Consider the following 18468-nt stretch of genomic DNA (forward strand, 5'->3'; position numbering starts at 1 on the left):
AAGGTGCAAGTTTCAGTCCCTGGTATCTCCTGGCAGGGCTGGGAAAGACCTGTCTGAAATTCTGGAGAGCCATCTCCAGTCACTGTGGAGGTGGAGCAATGGCTGGACCAGGTGGAGCAAAGGCTTTTCCTAGAGGTCAGACAGAAAGGGGTGCACCTGCCACTGACATCATAGCCTTTACATCTACAGGAAAGGAAGAGATTTGATACTGGACCACAGAACCCTTCTTGGAACATAGCTAGACAGGTTCATGTGAAGAGACGCAAGTGAGAGTTTAGTGCCTGGGTGCTTTCAAAGACCACTCATCTAGCAAGGCCCTTAGGTCCACTTACCCATCCTCCTTGCTGGGCAATCCACCGAGCGATGTGATTGCGAAGCACAAAGTCCGCTATGTAGCGTGCGATTCTCCTCAGAAAGCCCGTCAACCCGTGCTGGTACACATGGATTGCCATCCTGTAGCCAAACCCCAGCAGTGCTATCACACGGCCCCAGTTGATGCCGCTGTCAAACAAACTGTGAAGACAATATTTTTTCTTCTAAGAGGGGCTAGTTTCATGGCTGGTTCTTAGCTGCCCTCTACTGGCCCACTGCTTGTTCGCATCCTGCTGGCTGCAATAAAACATCTCCAGGACACCCAGGCATTAGAAAGTATGCCAATGCAAGCAGAGCACAAACACCTTGCTTCTAACCAGACCTGCATACTATCAAGGGAGAAAGACTCCACATACAGGCCTTCATCACAGCCCCAACATCCTAGTCAAGCTGTTACTCTAGCATATGTAATCAGCAGGGCATCTGTAGGTATATAGCTAGAGATAGTATCGAGCAGGCTGTAGTGCAGAATGAACTGAGCTTGATGAGGGAGGTCAAGAACAAGAAGAGCTTCTTCAAAGATGGTTAATGTAAGAGGAAAAAAGTAATGGTAGACCAGCAGCTTAGCAAATACTGAGAGGCGGGTGACAGAAAGGCAACATTGTTAAGTTGCTATTTTGGCTCAGTTTTCTCCCAAAAGAAAGGCTGTATCTTATCTAGAATACATGATAAATTGGCTGATAGGGTAGGAATGCAACATGAGCTTAGGACAGGGGTTGGCAACCCGCGGCTCCTGAATCCCTCTGCTGCGGCTCCTCGCTCAAAATACGTGTCACAGCCGCCGATCTGCCACCAAGGCTCCGAGTTACAAAATACCAATAGGTGATGATGAGGCATCCACTCGGAAATGCCAACACCGCCCGTGCTAGCTGGTTAAGTAAATTGCTACATTCCTCTGCTATTGTGCAGAGAAAGAGTGGAACAAGCTTCCTGCAGGCTCTCGTTACATAAAATGCTGCAGAAAAGATTCTCTTTGTCCAAATTTGATCTCCTTCATCTGAATGTTAAAAGCTGAGCTTGAGACCTGTCACAATTCACATCACTTGACTGTTTATCTGCTAATCAGTCGCTAGACACACCTATATCTGCGACCTGTGCCAGCACAGCTGCCAATCTGCGACCCGCGCTGATTTACTGAGCTCCCCCCACCCCCGTAGGCCAATCACGGATAAATCAAAGAAAAGTTTCTGAAGAAAACCGAACATTTAATGGTACGTGGGTAGATTCATATGCTTTTACTGCTGATGAACTTATGGGGTTTGCGGTTTAATGCATGCAGCCCTGACTCTGCAGGAAGCTGTTCTCCTATTCAAAATATATGAAAGGAGTCCTACTAGTTTATAATGTAAGATTAAAAATAGTTTTTAGTGACTGAACAAGAGCTGCAGCTAAATCATAATGAAGATATAGATCTACTTCCTTGTTTTAAGAAGATTCTTATAAAAATTCCAGCAACATTATTACACTGGGAGTGGGATGTTTGTTCAATATTTCACCAAAGTATTATTTATATTTGTTATATTGCAGAAACTCTACTTACTGTATGAAAGTATCAATTAGTCTTTTTTTATTCAGGTTGACAGCTGACTGCACCCTCCAGTACACATGATAAAAGGATGAGGGCACACAGAAGCAGGTGGCATGTTTGGTTGGCTGCAGGTGGATAATTTAAGTTTGGCTTTTTATTTCATAAATACAAGGAGGACTCAAATAGACATTGAGTATTTTATTTGAAAGTAACCTTCGACCTAGCATCTTTTTTCAGAGTTCATAATGTTTTTGTTGCATGCAGAAATTAAAAATTTGTTTCCTCTGTAGCAGTTCATTGATTTCATAAATGCAACACACTATAGTTTTTTTATGCATAGCAAAAAGGTAAAAACGATATATGCAGTGTTATCTTCATTTCAGATGTCAAAAGGTTTTTGCGGCTCCCAGTGTTTTCTTTTCTGTGGGAAACGGGTCCAAATGGCTCTTTGAGTGTTAAAGGTTGCCGACCCCTGGCTTAGGAGAATGAGTTCAAGTCCCCAGGACCAGAGGAAATGCATATTAGACTGTTCAAGGAGCTACACACACTCAGAAATCCTGAAGAATGCGCTGTTTGACATTAACACATTCTGGAAGTCAGATAGATGTCTCAAAGGCAAGCCCTGCCGGACGCATGCTATTTCAGGTTTTGTATCAGGTAACTTCCTTAGTGGAACACAGAAATGCTGTGGATCTGTCTTGACTTCAGCAAGGCAATTGCCAACGTGCTCCATGCCATTCTGATTAGCAGGCTGCATGGCACTACTACCAGGTGGATCCACAGAGGCCTGGAGAACTGCACACAGAGTGCACAAGTGCCCATCAGCAGTCCCTCACTGAGATAGAGGGCGAGGTTCACAGGGTCTGGTCTTGGGCCTTGTACAGTTCAACATTTTTATTAATGGCATGAACTAGAGGTGGGGGGACGGCTTATCAAATTTGCAGATTACACAGAATTGGGTGGGATACCTAATACCTTACAAGAGATAAACAAAATTCAAATGAGGTTAAGAAGTTAGAAAACTGGGCAGAAACTATCAAGATAAATTTAACAGAGCCGAATGTATTATTTAGGAAAGAGAAATCAAATGCATAGGTATAACATAGAACCTGTCTAGCTTCACAGTAGTGTGTATGAAAACGTTCTTGGTGTTGAGAGCAAGCTGAACAGGAGTCAAAGGTGTGATGTAGCTACAAAAAAGGACTGAAGTTTAGACTGCATGAATAGAAAGGTTCTAAGTCATGGTATAGTTTCACCTTACTCAGGACTGGCCAGATATCATCCTGAATATTAAGATAAACTGACAGAAGTTCAAAGAAGGGCAACAAAGATGACTGTGGAATAGAAACAAGGAAACACTGAAGGAACTAAGTATGTTTAACTTACAGAAGATAAGATTAAAGGGGGATATGATAGCACTTTTTGCATCCTTCAACAGTTGTTACACAGAAAAGCCACATTCTGTTCACGTTCATGCAAGACCGGGCTTAAGTTGAGTAATGAGCTAAGTTACAGAAGGCAGATTTTGCTCGAACATCAAGAAAAACTTCCTAATGGTCAGAGCAGTCAGTGGAACCAACCGCCTTGGGCTCTCCACCACTGGTGGTATTAGGCAAAGTCAAGATAGCCACCAGTAGGGAATGCTTTTAACAGTATTTCTGCACTCCATGGTCTAAATGTCCTCTCCAACTCTGTAATTCAGTGGAAACAGACAACACTTTAGAGCAGCCATCCCAACCTGGTGCTCTGTAGATGCATTGGGAGTTGTTGTTCAACACACCTGGGGAACAGCAGGCTGGGGAAGGCTGCTATACAACTGAGATGCAAAACTATGACACGACTTGCTTAAGCCTCTGACGACACCTGCTTTGGAAAAACAGACTTGTGAGAGCTGGTAATTTCTGCATCTACCCATACAAGCACAAGAGACACCTTCTTCTGTATTATGCCTGCTCCACCTATTAAATGTTTAGGATCAGATCTGCTCAGGGCACCCCAGCCTGGGGGAAAGAAGCTGGGCTTTTTCTCTGGTCACTCTCTCTACAGAACTCTCACCTCCTCCTGCTGCACGTTCTACAAGGCTTTATCCAACACACTCGGCCAGCCGGCTAGCATTGTTACTGTGATTTGGTTTTGTTCTTATCATTCATTTTAAAGGTTTATTGATTATGCATGCATTTTAACAAGGTGACAGTTGCCTGGAAAGCCTCTTTGGCTGATTGGTCAGACAACATTTTTCACAGCAGCCATTAATAAAAATGCAACATTGTAAGGGAAATTCAGAATTATGACATGGCTGGATGCTGCACTCCATAACCTTGAAGATTTGTTTAGCAGGCATAATATGGAATGAAGGAGGTTACACATATTAACTACTCAAAAGAAAGAAAAGGAAAGCACTGTATGTTAATTTACCTGGTTGTAGTGCAATGACCACCTCAAGGTGGTAAAGCAGTGAGAACAACGCCACTTGACTTCCCAAGGAAGGGAGAGCAGGAAGAGAGGACAGAAGAGACAGTTAAACAACATTGACAGAGAACAGGGAGTAGACAGGTGTGCACCTACATATAGGTGTGGATATACTGTGGGTTCCTTGGAAGCACCCACAATGTGATCAGAATTCACAATGTATCCACCAGTTCATGAAAGCTGGGGAGCTCCGCAGCAGCGTGTGCTTTCTCGAAAGCAGAGATGGGAGCTCCCTGAGAAGGAGTCCAGCAGGCTACTCCAGAGTAGACAATACCTGTTTGGAACTTTCTTAGATTGTTTGGCAGTCATGGCTCCTCTTCGGCAAACCACCCCCGCCATTTTGCTAATAGTCCCATGTGCCAATGGGTGGATGGGATGCAGCCCAACTGAATGCACCCTCTAAGAACTTCTCTGAAATTGAATTCTCCCCTCCGGCTGAAAGAGGGTCCGCAACTACAGGTTTTTGGACATGACTGGGGTGTTTTTAATAGCAAAGTAAAAACAAGCCTTCTGTTCAGGTTTGTCAGAGACAGAGGAAAAACAGAAACAATAAAAAGCATTGTGACACTTTAAGGGCTATTCTGGCACAAGATTTCACAGCCTTTTGCTTCACTTCATTAGTGGACTATATTCTATGAAAGCTTATGCCTTAATAAATGTGCTAGTCTTTACCAAAGACTTGTTTTGCTACAACAGACTCATATGGCTGCCCCTCTGGAAAAGGTTAAATTGGAGATGCTGTTAGCCCATTCCTGTGTCATGACCCATCCAAACCTGTCCCCATTTGAATTACAACAGCTTTTGAAAACTCTAAAGGTCCATACACCACTTAGGAAGCATGTGGAATACAGACAGGAATAGCAATGTCTATTTAAAACAGAAGAAGGATTTTGGAACCAAGGTGGTGGTTAGCCTCCTTACAAAAATGTCTAGGTGAGTATCTGGTTAAAGCAACAGCAGCTGGCTCAAGAAGGAGGAAGCAAAGAACTGAGAATGGGGTTTAGAATCAGACCTCATACAATTCATTTGCATATTTAACCTTGTTCTGCCCCTTTCTTATGAGGGGACTCTACATTTAGGAACTCCAATGTAGAAAAATCCAACCTGTCGGTTACATTTCTGAGAGAGTGGGTGTTTCCCTGTCCAGCCTACCTGGAGGCTATATTGATGAAATAATCATAGGCGTTGTCCGCCGTTGGCTGGAGCTTCTTAAGTATATCTGAGAACTCCTTGTCATAGCGTGCATTGATGTCATCGGCGATGATGACCAGGCGTCTGCCCACCTGGCTGGAGATGCTGGCCAAAAGACAAACGAAAGTGTTACATAGGAACGTGGAGGCAGACAAGCATGTGGCCACCCCTTGTGCATTGGGAAGAACAGAGTTTAAGATCTGTACACTCTACCTGTTCGGCTCCTGAGGCATCTCAGCTATTTCTGGGTCAGGTGGCACTGCCCCCTCCCTCTGCTCCTGCTGATAGCGGTAGAAAACATAGCTCTGGAACACCTCCTCAGTCTCCTGAGCCACCTGGTTTTCTGCAGAAAGGACAGTAAGGCAGTATCAGGAAGCAGCTGCTCCAGCTAGACTGTAGATTTATAATTTAATGAGAGCCAAAGCATCTCATTCAATTCAGCTCTTATTAAATGATACACATCTATTGAAAAAGTAGACAAATTGTCCAGTGTGGTACAGCAATCCTTTGATGAGTGCTTCATTTCCCAAATCATAGTGAATAAGAGGCCTAAATGGCATTACAGCCAAGTAGCTCAAAGATTACCCCCCTTCCCCCCCCACACACACTTGAACCTGCCCATCACTAGCTTCAAAAGCTTTCTCTCGGTTCCCCTCTTTTGAAGGTCATGTGTTTTTGGCAGTTCCTTTGCTGTCTTTAAGGAGCCAGAGCATTTCTGTCCTTTCCTGCCTTTCAGTGAGTGATACTTTCATTTGTTCTTCTATTGTACAGTACCTATTTAAGCTGGATTCTTATTCACTAAAGCAGCGAGCTGTGCTGGTAAGAGGGCAAAGCTGCGGACCTGGGAGATCTGGGTTCTAGTTCCCACTCAGTTATGAAGCTTCCTGGGTGACTTTGGGCTGGTCACTAACTCTCAGCCTAACCTAGTTTGCTGTGCAGATAAAATGAAGCAATGTAAGCTGTCTTGGATCTCTCACAAGAGGAAAAAAGACAGACATAAATGCAATGTAACAACAGCATCATTGTTGTCACCATCTCATTATCTGCTTTGCCTCATTCCTTTTTTAAATTGTCTTTTTGGTAACACTTTGATGACCTTTGGTTAAAAGGTGGGAATAAATACCATAAATAAATAAACTGGTATTTGGCTTTGAAGCACCACCACAATATCCAGGGATTGGAAGATTCGTGAAATACCATGCAAGGAAAGAAGTAATGTCTATCTAGCTTAACACAGTTTTTGTGCACCTCAACACAGTGAGCACAAGAGGGCAGCACAAAACCAACCCAAACCACAAAGAAAAATACCATATTAAGAAGATGCAGAAGAGAACCAAAAATTCAGAGCTACTGAACACATCCATGAAGGGCCAACAAGACATGCTGGTAATTGTGTCGATAGGAGTTTTCCTTGAAATGCACATGGCAGCTTCATGCAATGCACATTATTTGTACCATATGCATACTTGTAATCATAAAGACTATCATTTATAACTGGGAATGTTCAAGTCTGTTTTCAGCTCGGACAACTTTGTAACTTTCTGAAACACAAGTTTGTTCCTTCTGGTCTGGCATTAGTTTTCAAGGCTTGCTTGGTTAAAAGCCAGTAGAAAAACAAATATTTTGAAATATTTCTTCTAATATCTTCAGTTTTGCATGCATTTCAGTACAAATTGCTAATGTACTGGAAGATGCACATATAAAGCTCCTGATTTTGTACACATATCTCTGGATGTGCACAAAAATGCACACATCTTTTGATCCCAGAACAGCATTGCAAAAGTCAGAGAACTCAGAAACTGAAGGGTAATGCAATCCAATCTACACATTCATTTGGCAAGTGAGAATTAGGTCATTCTGCATTAAAAGGTGGAGGAAACAGATCTTCCCCCTATCCTTAGTTCTTACTGCAAGACAGAAAATAGAAATTGCATGTGGTATAATGGATTTAGGGAGCGTAGAACTTGGGAAGCTCAGGTTCAAATCCCACCTCAGCCAAAAGCTCACTTTTGAGCTTTCCTTCAGCCTAACCCCCTTCCCCTATCCCTGCTATTAGTTTCCAGGATGCCTAGTTTATACTAATGCTGTAAATCTGCTCACAAGTTAATTCTTCCTTACCAAATGTAGTTTTTTAAATCAAATCTATACACATTTTAAAAATATCTTGGCTGATGGAAAATGACAACTTCTATCACAACCGCAAAACAAATCCCTGGCTTCTGTGGCATCCAACCCAGTGACAAGATTCTTTTTAAAACCACAAATCTTCCAACTTATCAAATATCCAGGAAAGCAACAACATGCCTGAACATGATGAAGATGGCTTCCCAAACTGCTGCATGTGTGCCGTGTTATAAGTGTCTGTTCAGCTCTCATTCAGCAGATGAGGCTGCATCCCTATAGGGAGATGCTGAGCACACTGCAAATGACAAACATTTCCCTTTCCTTGAAACAACCCACTCATTCCCTCTTCTTCTCTGCACCTTTGCAGAGTCTGATCTCTCATGTGTTACAGGAAGATGGACCAAAGGGAGGTCAACCAAAGGACATTCAATACCAGCCTTCTGCAACTTCATGCCCTCCAAATACATTTTACTGGAGTTCCCAGCATCCCAACCAGCATGACTATCAACCACGCTGGCCATGGGCACTGGGAATTGTAGTCCAACCTGCCTGGAAGGCACTGGGTTAAGAAATTTATTTTATCTACTTTATTTATTTTATCTATTTTATTTTATCTATTTATTTATTTAAGAATTTATTTTATCTGCTTTATTAATTGCTTTATCAACTGTACTGTATGCTCTGCTAGCATATGTAGGCAAGCACAGAGAAACTTTGGGTTATGGGGTGGCATAAAAGTGGAATAAAATAAACAAACAAACAAATCTGCCATGGTGCCCAGTTCACCAAGAAATCCATATGACTAAAACAAAAAGATTATTACATAGCAAACTCTAACAGTAAGTAACCGTGCTGCATCTCACTTACTACACTATCATTGGTATGTGCAACAATTACCAATCCTACAATCCCTTTTAAAGGCCAAGGAGAATGCTAACTGATGCTAATGTAAAAACACCACTCCAGGGCATTGCTGAGAAATCAAAAGCCAGTGCATGCTTTGCCCAGGACCAATAAAAGGTTTGGAAGACAGTGTGGGGAAGCAGCAAAGTGAAAGAAAAACAAATGCAAACAACCAACTCCTATCAGAATGGGAACTGGTTGCTAAACTTCTAAATACACTGCTATTTGTATGGGCGTAGCCCATACAAATAGCAGTGTGTTTGTGTGTGTGTTTCCCAGGCTCACTGAAGTTTTAAACCCAGTTCATTGCTAAAGAAAAGAGAGAAGCACTCCCATTATCATCTGAAAAAAGTTATTATTATTCCATTATCATCTGAAATTTTTTGAGGGCAAAAACTCAGCCAGCTTGTCTTTCCTGATTTTTTTTGCTGCTGTTGTACAAGGCTAAGGACTAAACTAGATTGGGTTCACAAGACAAATCAACCCATGCTGGGTTGTTACCCAAGCAACCAGCCCTATCATAAGCATGGGAAATTGGTTACTGAGCTGATTGGCAAGAGGAGCCAAAACCCCTTGCTACCCTTGCCAAGTGTGCCTAGGCAGCCATCAGTGCCAGCCGTCCCACAAGTTGCCAAAAGGCACCTGGAAGCTGCTACCACTGGCTCGTTGCCCTCCCCACCAGGGCAACAAGACATTTCTGGTTTACCATGGCTCTTCCCCCTTTTTTCCGAGACTGTGAAACTGGCTTATTATTTTTTTTTATTTAGAAAATTTCTATGCCACCCCATTCGCCGAAGCCTCGGGGCAGCTCACAAACATAAATAACTTCGATAAAATAATATAAATTAACAGTATAAATTAAGTCGCCCTGGCCAAAGAATAAAATAAATAAATACTATTAACAGTTAAAATGACATTTGAATAAAAAGGTCTTCGCCTGGCGCCGAAAAACAAATAGCGCCAGCGCCAGGCGGACCTCTCTGGGGAGCACATTCCATAGATTGGGCGCCACTGCAGAGAAAGCCCTCCTCCGAATACCTACCCTCCTAATATCCTTCACGGAGGGTTCCCAGAGAAGGGCCTCTCCCGCAGATCTCAGGGGTCGGGCAGGCATATATGGACGTAAGCGCTCCTTCAGGTAACCAGGGCCCAAGCCGTTTAGGGCTTTATAGGTCATCACCAACACCTTGAATTGGGCCCGGACTTCAATGGGAACTGGAGTCATGTGAACATAATGCCCAGTCCCCGTCAGCAGCCTGGCAGCTCTATTTTGAACCAATTGAAGTATCCGGACCGTCTTCAAGGGTAGCCCCACGTAGAGCGCGTTACAGAAGCTGGGAAGTCACCAATGCATGTGTCACTGTCGCCAGGCAGTGGTACTCCAGGTAGCTTGACAGCTGGCTTTTACCATCCCTGTTTTGACAGCCACTAAACACCCCTTCAGAGTGACTGAGTGGTGCCTTGAAAGGGCTGTCAGTGACTTGCAGACTCATATTTCCATAATCACGCAATGCTCTCACAAATGCTGTATCGGTTTCTCAAGAGCCGATTCTTAAGCTATGAAAATGACCTCATCTGTGTGCCAGAAGTGAGACATCAATGGCTTTGGGGAGCCTTAAGAAATGGTGCAGTGAAATCGGGGCTTCCAGGGACGCAGCACCATCACTTTTTGTTAGCAGGGATCCTGATGTCCTCTGATACCTTCCTCGGGGTTCTTTGTTCCATCTGAACTTTCCTTTAGTCTTCACAGGCCTTGTGTGTATGGAGGTGAGGAATAACTTTTTTCAGCAACACTATATTGGCCAGTTCACATGATCATGGTGAGAGAAATAAGAAACGATGGCTTATTTCTGCTCACCACATGCCCACCAGGTATCCTCAACTACCTTTGCTCCAGGTGGCAGAGTTTGCTTGCAGGGGGCAGGGCAGACAATGGCCTGTGGGGTATTTGAGGGCTTCTGCCCCCTCAAAGAGGCCAGGCTGCCTGGCTTCCGATGACACAGCAAGCCGGCTTGCTAATCTTGGGTCAGTCATGGTGAGTTAGCCCTGTTGAATTGAAAAGTATTTGGGGGTGGCTTATTCTTTGATGTGCAATCAAACACAACAGCTTTAGTTTTCATCCTGGTAGAGATGAAAACTAATGGCATGTCGGTATGGATCAACCCAGCAACCTGGAATTTTGGACTCTCCTGTGCAGGTGGTAATACTGGGGACTCTCGTGATGAATTCAGTATCCAGGACAAGGGGCAGTCTGCCTCAGTCTCCCGGCTGCTGCTGCCCACTCAAGCAGGAGGGTGTCCCTTGCCCTGGTGATGATGGAAACAGAATGCTGGGCCAGATGGAGACAGAGGTGACATCTCCTTTACACGAGGAGATGGAGGCGGTGGAAGCAGCCTAAGGAGGCCCGAACGTTCCAGCCACAAAACTTCAAAAGAAAAAGACAAATATGAAAAGAGCCTCAGAGCGATGGGTGGGTAGGTGGGAGAATGCGAAACAGGAAGCTGGCTCAGAATGAATCAGACCACTCGTCTGTCAGCCCAGTATCTGGCAGTGGTGCGAGGATCTGAAAATACATTTTTAAAGCTGAATGATGATAAAGCCTTGGTAAGCAGAAGCGGTTAGTCATCTTTACCCGGCACCTAAAAGACAGCAATGCAGATGCAACCAGTAAGGTAGAGGGTGTCAGTATCGAAGAGGCTGTCCCTTTTGCTTATTTGGTGGGGGCACTTAAAGAAGAAGAAAAACTTCAGAAAAAATATATAATTCCCTCCTGCCTGCAAGCAACCCCATGAACATCAAGGCTGCTCAGTAGCCGTAGACTGCCAAGTATATATTTGGAGGGCAGGGAGGAAGGGAGTATTCTGAAAAAAGTCATTGCTGGCTCTTTACACGGCAACATTTTGTAGCAAACCCCACTGTTTACCAATAGCACGCTGCAGTCTCTTTGCAACTGATTTTTTTTAAAACAAGTATCAGTATACTCTTATTTAGTATAATATAAACTAAGTACTAATTTTATGTGTCTTTTTACAATCTTTAGCTGTTCTCTGAACTGCACCCACATTCATCATCTGCTACCGCCCATATACTTTTCTGATAGTCACCCCATAAAAATAAGAGGTTGAGGCAACTTCCTCTTTTGTTACTGACTGGATCAATGCTGTGGGTTTCCCAGTGGTGGACTCCTGCTCTGGAATGCAGAATGCTTCGGCTCGCACGCAAGTGACTGGAAATGAAGTTAGGCTCTCTATGTGCAAAGGAGAATATTGTTTTGCTTTGTTTTGAATGCAGTTGCGTTCTGTTTTATTCTTAATTAAAAAGAAGTACTTGGATTGATAGTGAGGAAGCGACTAATCCTTGACAGACTCAGAATCTGACTTGCTCGTGTGCCTAACTTACCATCTCTGCTCCAAGCTTTTAAGGAGGCACAAAGAATGCCCTTGCCTGATTCAAAGCAGACAGCTAAAAGATAATACCCCTCCCCAGTATGTTACTGTCCTGCAGTTCTGTAGACATCTCAACTTCGAAGCAAGGAGGAAAACAAAGTCCCTTCACAGCCTGTTCTCCTTTAAAAGGAGTGAGAACGTGCCAAAACAACACTCAGCTAGTTTAAGTTATCAATCTGCTTGCAGGAGGATCTTCAGCATCCACCAAATAGAAATAAGAGTCAAGGAAAGAGCACAGAGGAAGGCAGGGCAGGGGCCAGCAGGTGATGAAAAACAGTTCACTTGCTCTATAGAATGTCCCAGCTGCCTCATCTGTTGCTTCAGTCTGATAGACTGGATTGGGGGCTTAAACCACCTGATCAAATGCCCAGGTGACATGGATTATGGCTAAGGAGGGTCTAAACAACCTGGTGGTTAGCCCATGGTTTGTTGTTGGGTAAGACAATGGGTTGTTTAGCCCACTGGTCAAATGCTGCACAGCCTTGGAAGGAGCTGGTCATGGGTTGTGAACTAAAATATAAGTGGTATGAAGGAGAAATACCTGCTCATGTACATGCAAACAGGGCTAGAGTGTGAACCAATGGCTTGTTCCCAGGTTGCTTATAGAAGCAGATGCAAAACAAGATGAAAGCGCACAGGAGACAGTTCAGCACCAACCAACTGTGGGGATGTTCAGTGCAAACCAGGACAGTCAGCGAAGCAAAAATGAAGCAAGACGAAGTTACGTAAGAGAATGCAAGATGTTCATCACCCCTCCTAAATTCCTTTCCTCTGAGTCCTTCCAGAAGACAGAAAAATGCAGACAGGAAAAAAAATCCTGGCTATGCACATATTGTGTCCTACTAGCTACAAGTGAGTGAGTGAGTGAGTGAGTGAGTGAGAGAGAGAGAGAGAGAGAGAGAGAGAGAGAGAGAGAGAGAGAGACAGAGGCACGAGCGCAAACTGCTGAGCTGGAGGAAGGATTTGAATTTCTGGCTGGGCATGCCTGTTTTCTAATACAGTGTACACAACTAATGACCAAGCATGATTCATGATTTCTTAACATACTCTGCTGGTGGCCTGTGTCAAATGAGGAAATCAGTAAGTCAAAGATAAGCCCAATGGACTGTTACTAGAATCAAAAACATTTTTCAGAGAAATACAGTCACAAAATTTATGCAATTTGCCCAACCTTGGCATCAGCAATGCCATAGTATCAACAGTTTATGCAGCTGATTTATTGTTCCCATATATAGGGCCAAATGTTAATGGTTCCATGAGCACCAACAGTTTTGGTGTTATGTTTTTCTCTTACACAGTGGCTGTATTTGCTTTCAGAAACAGCAGTAATTTTTCTGCAGTGACATATGTTAGTATAACCAGTGGAATTATCACTAATTAAGGCTTGCTGATTCAATCCCTTTGGTCTTATGAACAATTTTGATCATGAAGCTGTTCACCCAAGCACTACAATATTTGCAATTACTGTAAATCACTGTTTGATTAGATAAAGCATGGTGCCTTCTGGTTATTTTGGACTACAACTCCTATCTTCCCTTGCCTAGGTTATGGGAGCTGTAGTCCAAACTATCTGGAAGGCACCCAGTTGCCCATCCCTGCTATAAACACACCCCAAAAGAGTCAGTACAATGGCAGTTTACCAACCATGCGGTTTAAGGAAGGACTACAGCAGCTTATCCCAACCTGGTGCCCTCTGGCTGTGTTGGACTACAGGTCCCACTATTTCCAGCCAGTTCGCCGAAACTTATGTTTGTTACAGTGCAACACAGCCAGAAGACACCAGGTCCGGTAAGTGCCAGGGGACTCATGCCAACAGTACTGAAGAGGCCACTCAGGGCCTGAAACAGACCCTTTGACCACTTTATCTTTTGCAACTTTTGATTCATATTAGACTGTACACCACTCCGAATGCCTTGGCAGAAAGGCAACATATATGTGCACTGAATTGCTACAGAAATAAACCCTGCTACAATGCTTTTTAAAAGGCCACTTACGTAAGAGCAGTGAAGTGAAAGGCAAGTGGCCAAAGGCCCCAAAAGGATCCCATTTTGTTCATTTACAGTGTAATCCTATGCACATCTGTTATTGCTGTTATGTGCCGTCAAGCTGTCTCAGACTTATAAAAGGTAAAGGTAAAGGTTTCCCCCTGACGTTACGTCCAGTCATGCCTGACTCTAGGGGGCGGTGCTCATCTCCGTTTCCTAGCCGAGGGAGCCAGCGTTTGTCCGCAGGCAGTCTCCGTGGTCATGTGGCCGGCATGACTAAACACCGAAGTGCACAGAACGCTGTTACCTGCCCACCGAAGTGGTACCTTTTTATCTACTTGCATTTGCATGCTTTCGAACTGCAAGGTTGGCAGAAGCTGGGACAGAGTACGGGAGCTCACCCCGTTGTGCAGATTCGAACTGGCGACCTTTCAATCAACCAGCACAGCAGTTTAAACCACTGCGCCACCTGCGGTCCCTCTCAGACTTACAGTGACACTATAAATGCATACCCTCCAAAATGGCCTATCCTAGTCAGCCCTGCTCAGCAATTATATATTCAAGGCTGAAGTTTCCTTCATGGAGTCAATCTTCCTCATTTTGGTCTTCCACCTTCAGCTTCCCCTATCATGCCTTTCTCCTCTAGTGAGTCTTGCCTTCTCATGGACTCATGTACGACAGCTTCAGTTTTGACATTTTTGCTTCTGGGGCAAATTCTGGGTTCATTCAATCTGGGATCCACGTGTTCATTTCTCTGTCAGTCCAGGGTATTCACAAAAGTTTCCTCCAGCACCATGATTCAACTGCATCAATTTTTGTTCTGTCAGCTTTCCTCACTGTCCAGCTTTCACATTCACACATAGTGATTGGAAATACAGTACTGTGGATGACCTTGGCCTTGCTTTCCAGTGAAACATCCTCACACTTGATCTTTTCTAGTTGTATCATTACGGTCCTTCCAAGTCTCCGTCTTCTCGGCTGCCATCTCCGTTTGAACTGATGACTAAGGCAAGATATCCAAATGTCTTTCGCAACTGCAATTTCTTCATTTAGGCTGTCACGTTATGTAGCTTCTGTAGTCATGAGTTTTGTTTTCTCGATATTCAGCTGTAGTCATGCTTTTTGTACTTTCTTCTTTCACTTTCAACAGTTGTTTCAATTCATTGCTGCTTCCTGCCAGTAAAATGGTATCATCTGTGTATCTTAAATTATTAAAGTGTTTTCTGCCACAATTCTAATCTGGCTTTCTTTATAGTATGTCCTGTGTACAGACTGAACGGATATGGAGAGAAAATACATTCTTGTTTGATGCCTTTGCCTGTGGGAAACCATTCTGTTCCTCCACATTCTGTCCTAACGAATAGTTTCTTTTCCATGATGCAGGTTATTAATCGGGACAATCAAGTGCTAAGGCACAACATTCAGAATTAAATTATACTGAGTTAAATAGGGTTTACTCTCAAGTAAGTGTGCATAAGATTGCAGCCTAAAAATAATACCTCTGGCAAACCTCCCAGGCATCCTAAACTAGCTTAACATTACAGAAGTTAGAATGGTTGCAGAATGCTATATGTCTTCACCTCTCTTATTCAGAGATTATATAACTTAATGAATGCTCACATGGCATTCCCCTATATTTTTATACAAAACACACTTGCATTGAATAGATTATGTATTCTTAGTAATAACTGTATTTCAAGGCTGTTTCAGCAATCATTATTTAGACACAATCACACTAGTTTGAAAATGGCATGCTACGTAAGGACTGATCTGAGGATTTTTATATATTCCAGACTTCAGCTTAGAAAAGAGGATTAGTGCTTGTTTTTATGTAGCACTAAACATGATCAGAGTTTCATAACCAGGTTAACTGCCAAGTACTACTGAGATACAAGTATATTATACTAAAAACATCCCCCCACCGCAGAAATGCAAATAAGGTGTTATTGACAAAAGGTGCTATGACTCATTTGCAAGTCAACAATGGAACAGGTGAAAAAGTCATAAAGGTTCACAGTTCAGGTAAGTTTTAGCAAATGAACGGCCCTTTTGCTCCAAGTGCCTGCTTTGGAAGACTATATAAATATTTCAAATACTAATCACCTTTTCTAGAAATACACCCATCCAGATGGAAATAAATAATCTTGAATTCACTAGAAAGCTATGAATTCAAGAAGCAATTTTGATTGGTTAGAATTGGCAATATTTGAAACAATTTAGCCTTTCAGGACTTGTCTATTGACAGTGTGGAACAAAGGAACTTTAGAGAAAACTTAGAGCAAGATATTGCTGCTTTGCAATTGGTCAAGAGCTTCAATTCTATTTCCAGAGGCTTAAATTGGAATAAATATGTTTTAATTGTTTACCCAGTGTAATCAGATTTAATCCTTTCTATTTTGTGAATGCCCACTGTTAATGGCATAATTGCCACTGTCAGTACCTTCTTCCCTTCATTTCCTTCTAAAACCACTGTTTAGAATTCCACTACCCTGCCAGCCATGTGCACTGTAGCTGTTCCCGATACTCTGGGAAACATTTTATGCATGTGATGAAGTGGACTGTAGTCCACAAATGTTTATGCCATAACAATCGTGTCAGGGCGCATAATCCTCTGGCGTCCCTTTGGACGTGGCTGCAAAAATGGCAAATGCTATTTTAGGCTGGGCAGGGAATGATGGGCTCAAGTTACAGGAAGCCAGATTCTGGCTAGATACCAGGAAAAAAATCCTTACTATTAGATCAGTACAACAACAGAACCAATTACCTAGGACACCATTACACTAGAAGCATTCAGGATGCAACTGGACAGCCATCTGAGGGGGGTGGTTTAATTTGAAGTCCTACACTGAGTAAGGGGTTGGACCCAATGACCCCTTCCAACTCTACTACTCCACGATTCTCTGGGCACCCATAGGATTACCTGGAGTCCCAGCACCAATATCACAGGATCCTAGAGCTGGGACTTGAAGGCCAAACCCTGCAAGGACACAAATGTGCCTTGGAGGAAAGAAATGGTGCTGTGCTGGGGGCTGGGACCAAGCACTTCCACTTATTAGCATCCCAGCATCCTTCCCTCTCTCCCCCTGTCATTTTATCTAGATATACAAAAACAGAAATCTAGATACAAATCAGGGTGGCGGCAGCTACTGCCACACCTAGTTCCTGGCATGAAATGCACATAAGTGTCTGGGTTCAGAGGTTTATGTGCATCAAGGATGATAGAATTGCATCCTTGGTCTTTAAGGTGCCAAATACCATTTTTTGTTTGCTTTTTTGGTCACAAACTAACCTGGCCACCTCACAGGAAATGTGTTAGAATTATGCTGCGTGACTGTAGTCCTAGACACTTTTCGAGGAGTAAGTCTTAATGAAAACTATGGCATTTTGAACTCAAAGCTCATACAACATTGTGTTTTATCTCAGCTTATCCTTCTGGAAATTATTCTGACTTTAACTTGGGGAGAAGCAGGGGTCCCATGATGCTGCACTGAAGAATAACTTTTCTGCATGAGCTGGTAACTACTGCCTCCTGGTCAAAACTGGAAAGGTAAATTAAAAAAAAAAAAAACTTAACAAGGAAATTGTACTGCCATCACCTACAGGAAAGACACTTTCATGTATATATTTTTTTCCTCTTTAACATGCATATACAGAAGCTATGAGGATATCCTTGAAGCTTTATAGTGGCTGCTGTAGAGAGGAGCAAAAGTTCTTCCAGAATGACAACCGAGGAAGATGTGGGTCATTTCCAGCCTTTTTAAGTAAGTTTAATGTTGGTTATTTCAATTATATTAAATTGTCTCATTATATTGCCCAAATTTCAAATTTATTTTTGGGGAGCTGATATGTTGGATAGGATATGCAAATTTCAATGAGTTAGTTATATATTGGGGTGGTCCAACCAAGACTTGGGAGCTGCATGTAGGTCTTCGAGTTCATTCTGTGGCTCACCACTTGCTGTGGGCACCCATGGGGGCCTGCTTGCCACTCGCTGCCTGCTGCCCCCACCTACGGGCACCCACTTGCAGCTCGCAACACGACATTTACCATATGCGGCTCTTCCGTTGAGCAAGTCTTGCCACCCCTGCCATATACTGTGAATGCAGTTACAGAAAATGCTTTTCTGCACCAGGGGTTTACATCTGAGTAGGCGTGTAAAGGACTGCACCTCAGGGTTACAAAAGTCTACTAGTCATGAAGGCTATACACCAAGATTTGCCTCTGAATCAGAGCTGCTGGGAAGCCATGGTGGAAGAAAGCCATTGCCCTCGTGTCCAACTGATGGGCTTCCCAGGGGAATCTGGCTAGCCTCTGTGTGATACAGGATTTCAGAATAGTCAGGCCTTGGTCTGTTCCAGTAAGAGCCATCTCACGCTCTCATAAGATCAGGAGAGAGTAAATGAACATCACCAGCACTGCCGCAAGTGTGCACAAGTCATTGTTAAGCTGC

General features: G+C 43.3%; 1 protein-coding gene across 1 annotated transcript in view; it reads right to left on the reverse strand.

Moving 5' to 3' along the window:
- BAK1 (BCL2 antagonist/killer 1) overlaps nucleotides 1–18468 on the reverse strand; it is a 38265-nt gene that overhangs the window by 5318 nt on the left and 14479 nt on the right. The window contains exons 3-5 of the mRNA XM_044444230.1: nucleotides 5774–5903; nucleotides 5522–5665; nucleotides 333–513 (exon numbers count right to left, since the gene is read on the reverse strand). Coding sequence (XP_044300165.1) covers nucleotides 333–513; nucleotides 5522–5665; nucleotides 5774–5903 — 455 coding nt within the window. The remainder of the gene's footprint in view (nucleotides 1–332; nucleotides 514–5521; nucleotides 5666–5773; nucleotides 5904–18468) is intronic.

The sequence above is a fragment of the Varanus komodoensis genome, unplaced genomic scaffold, assembly GCF_004798865.1.
Source record: "Varanus komodoensis strain SLA01 unplaced genomic scaffold, ASM479886v1 scaffold1, whole genome shotgun sequence".
In the NCBI taxonomy this organism is placed as follows: Eukaryota; Metazoa; Chordata; class Lepidosauria; order Squamata; family Varanidae; genus Varanus; species Varanus komodoensis.